We start from the raw sequence: 3689 nt of genomic DNA, 5'->3' as shown, positions 1-3689 counted from the left end.
TAATTATTTTAAGACAGAAAAAGCAGCTTCTAACCTAAAAACATCTACTATAACGATGCAATGTAAAAAAGTCAAATAAAAACATTGATTACTTTACTTATAAAAACATTTTCAAGAATCTATAAATAATAGAAAAACATAAAGTTCAATTCAAGACTTTGAAAATCTAATATTAATAATACTTCCTTCCATATATATACAAAAAAGGAATGTTAAGGACACTCTCTTTTCAACACTCTCTCAAACACTCACTTACTTATTGGTTTAAATGAAGGTCGGTCTCACACTTTGGAGATGAGTTCCACTTAATATGGTGGGACATACATTCATTTAAACCAATAAACAAGTGAGTGTTTGAGAGAATGTTGAAAAGAGAGTGTCCTTAGCATTCATCATATAAGAAAATATATTTTTTAGATTGATTGAATAATTAATGTATCTGTTTTACAATGTGAACTAGATATATTAATTATTCAATGAATTTAAGAAAATAATATTTTCTTATATATAAGACCGGATGAAGTATATTGAAGACTTCACCTGACTATATCTCTCCACTTAGATAAGTTTCTTTAGACAACATTAACGAGTGTTCCAATGATATTGGTTAAGCAGCTAAAACAAGTAAATCATTTGATAATTATTATAAGTAAAAATCATCACTTTAGATTTATTTATTAGATGATATGTACAGTGTGCAATAAAGATCTTATACATTATTAATTATTAATTGAATGAATCTAAAATATAAATTTTTGTCTTCCACCGACCAAAAGTCAAAAGCAATGTTGAAAACAAACTAGAATACTACTATTGTATTTACTCATTGGCAGCCGGCAGGGTTACAAACAACCAAGAGTTGATAATCCCAAAAGGCAAAGAATCTTTCTTGATGATACCACCAACAAAGAGTTTATGTTGTGATCTTGAAAGTGAAACACATATATAGTACAACAATCAAACAAACAGAACAACAATATTAACTAGAACTGTTCTATATATCCTATCCAATGATGACAGACGATGAACTTATGCAGAAGCTAGAAGAGTTGACAATGGATGCAAAACATCACCAGTTGGAAACTCTTCGATCAATCCTTCAACATAATGGTTCTGTTAGATATCTTCAATCTTTGAATAATAACAAAAGTGTTGATCCTGCTACTTTCACAAGTCTTGTTCCTTTGTCTTCCTATGATGATTACGTTGACTTTATCCACCAGATGGCTGATGGAGAACATGATGATCATCATGATCTTCTCTCTGTTGATCCTCTTCTCTGCTTCTTTTATAGGTGAGTCCACTTTTAACTCTTCATTTCAATTACTTCTTTTTCTAGGCTTTGTTATAGGAGAATTTATTGGAATAATACACCCCTTTTGATCTAAATCATTGACCTCATCACCATAGAATTAAAAATGGAACACTTGTAAATTTTGTCATTCTTATTGTAGGCTTTATCATAGGATAGATTCTTGGAATAAGAGACCCTTCTTGATCTAAATCATTGACATCATCACCTTTGCATTAAAAATGCAATTTCATTAATTTTAGGATCAAATCATCCATTGCCTATAATTTTAGAAACAAAATTGATGATTTACTCTGATGTGATTGTGATGGATGACTTATGTTGTGGATATGACACAATTGTGACTTTGTCTTTCTCAGCTCAGGAACAACCTCCATGAAACCAAAACTGATCCCTTACTTTGATTCAAGCCTTTCAAAAGCTGCCTCCTTTCTTGGTCACCGAGGCTGTATCGCTGTTCTTCATAGGTAAGCTTTAGTGATCAGTGATCAATATAATTTTTAAATTTTTTTTGCCAAATTTTGGAAGTTCTCACGTTCGTTTAACAATGAGTTTAAATTTGAAACCTCCATGATGCAGGATGTTTCCTCCAAGGCCAAATGTAAACAAGATCCTATGGTTTCTCTATGCTGACAAAATTACTACTACAACTAAACGTGGCTTAAAGGTTATGGCAGCCTCTTCATACTCTTTACAAAGTGGTAAGGTAACTCCTCAACAACTTGCATTGTTCTCTAGTCCCCTCGAAGTTATTATTGGATCTAATGTGGAACAACAAATGTATTGCCACCTTCTCTGTGGCCTTAGGAATCTTGATGTTATAGATGGAATTAGTACTCCTTATGCCATAGGTTTGATTAAAGCATTTAGTTTTTTGGAGTCCAAATGGGAGCAGCTATGTGTTGATCTTGATTGTGGATTTCCAAGTCATGAAATTTCAGATGAGAAAATGAGAGAAGCTGTAATCAACACTATTGGTGGTCCTCAACATGAATTGTCAAATAGAATAAGATTAGTTTGTGAAGGTAAGAATTGGGGTGGGATTGTACATAGATTGTTTCCAAATGTTCGGTTTATCAAATGCGTTACAACAGGAAGCATGAAGCAGTACTATCAAAAACTTAAGTTTTATGCCGGAGATGTACCGATTGTAGGAGGAGATTACTTTGCTTCTGAGTGTTGTGTAGGTTTAAATTTAGAAATAACACAACCGCCCGAGACAACACGGTTCGTACTACTTCCTACTTTTGCCTACTTTGAGTTTCTTCCATTTGAGATGAATGAGAATGATGAGGATGTTATCGGTGAGCAAACAGTGGACCTTTGCGGTGTTGAGGTTGGAAAGATGTATGAAGTGGTTGTTACTACTTACCGCGGATTTTATCGATACAAACTGGGCGATATAGTTAGAGTTGTTGGTTTCCACAATTCATCACCTCAAGTTGAATTTGTGATGAGAGCACCTAAGTCTTCAGCTGAGATTCTCAATGAGAAAGACTTGATTTCAGCAGTTGAAAATTTCCAACTTGCACTTAGAGGTGCTATGGGAATCGATTCGATTGAGATTGTTGAGTTTGCAAGTTTCTTATATCAGGAACCGGCGTCAAAGCAGTTGAAGGTATTTATAGAAGTAGAAGAAGTTCAAGATGAGTCTAATAACTTGGAGGAATGGGTTAAAGTGTTTAAAAGTTGTATTTCCTCTCTTGAGAATGGTTTAGGAGCATTGTACAAGGTGCAGAGAGAAAAAGGTCATATAGGGAACTTAATGATAATTATCCTAAGGCAAGGAGCTTTTGATCAGTTATCAGATTTGGCTCTTAGGAATGGAACACCAGCTAGTCAATATAAACCACCTAAGATTATAAGGAATCATGAAGTTGTCAAATTCTTGGAAAAGTTTGCTTTTGTTACAATATCAATGGATGATTAAGAATGTAAAGTGAATGGAGTGAATATCTATTACTACCTCAATTTCAATCTGATCACATTCTTAAACATGATATGTACAAGGTGTGCTTAGTTGCTCTTTAGAACAATAACAATATCTTGTAATTGAAAGATTAATTGTTCATCAAGACTTGATTGTGTATTTATAGAGTAGAGGTTACTCAACCTTAGCATGGAGGAAGGTTTTTAAATACTCTAATAAAATACAGTTAGGGGAAAAAAGTATTCACATTTGTTCTTCCATGTGGTTAAATTTACCTTGTAAATAATTTTCAAACCAGATCATTTTAATAGACTTGGGTACGTATATTTTCAAATAATATTAAATGCTTCTTTGGACTATGTATTTCATGAATTAATGACATCAAGACAACCAATGTGAATTATAAAAATTCAATCATCAAATATAGAAAGCAAACATACTATAATT

At 32.9% G+C, this 3689-nt stretch overlaps 1 protein-coding gene across 1 annotated transcript; it reads left to right on the top strand.

The window, feature by feature from the left end:
* The first annotated feature begins 818 nt into the window (after window positions 1-818).
* Window positions 819-3481, top strand: LOC25499064 (probable indole-3-acetic acid-amido synthetase GH3.6). The gene is made up of 3 exons (XM_013594216.3): window positions 819-1294; window positions 1672-1779; window positions 1892-3481. Exons 1-3 carry the CDS (start codon window positions 1011-1013, stop codon window positions 3240-3242), a joined length of 1743 nt encoding a protein of 580 aa, XP_013449670.1. The 5' UTR covers window positions 819-1010; the 3' UTR covers window positions 3243-3481.
* Window positions 3482-3689: the final 208 nt, after the last annotated feature.

Source organism: Medicago truncatula, chromosome 7, assembly GCF_003473485.1.
Source record: "Medicago truncatula cultivar Jemalong A17 chromosome 7, MtrunA17r5.0-ANR, whole genome shotgun sequence".
NCBI lineage: Eukaryota > Viridiplantae > Streptophyta > Magnoliopsida > Fabales > Fabaceae > Medicago > Medicago truncatula.
Note: the sequence above shows the minus strand (reverse complement) of the source record. Positions and strands in the feature narration are given on the sequence as shown.

Bases quoted from the DNA above. Each gene is read 5' to 3' on its own strand.
- LOC25499064 (XM_013594216.3), top strand. From the start codon at position 1,011: ATGATGACAGACGATGAACTTATGCAGAAGCTAGAAGAGTTGACAATG. The intron at 1,295-1,671 runs GTGAGTCCACTT...TGTCTTTCTCAG, and splicing joins CTTCTCTGCTTCTTTTATAG to CTCAGGAACAACCTCCATGA. The intron at 1,780-1,891 runs GTAAGCTTTAGT...TCCATGATGCAG, and splicing joins TGTATCGCTGTTCTTCATAG to GATGTTTCCTCCAAGGCCAA.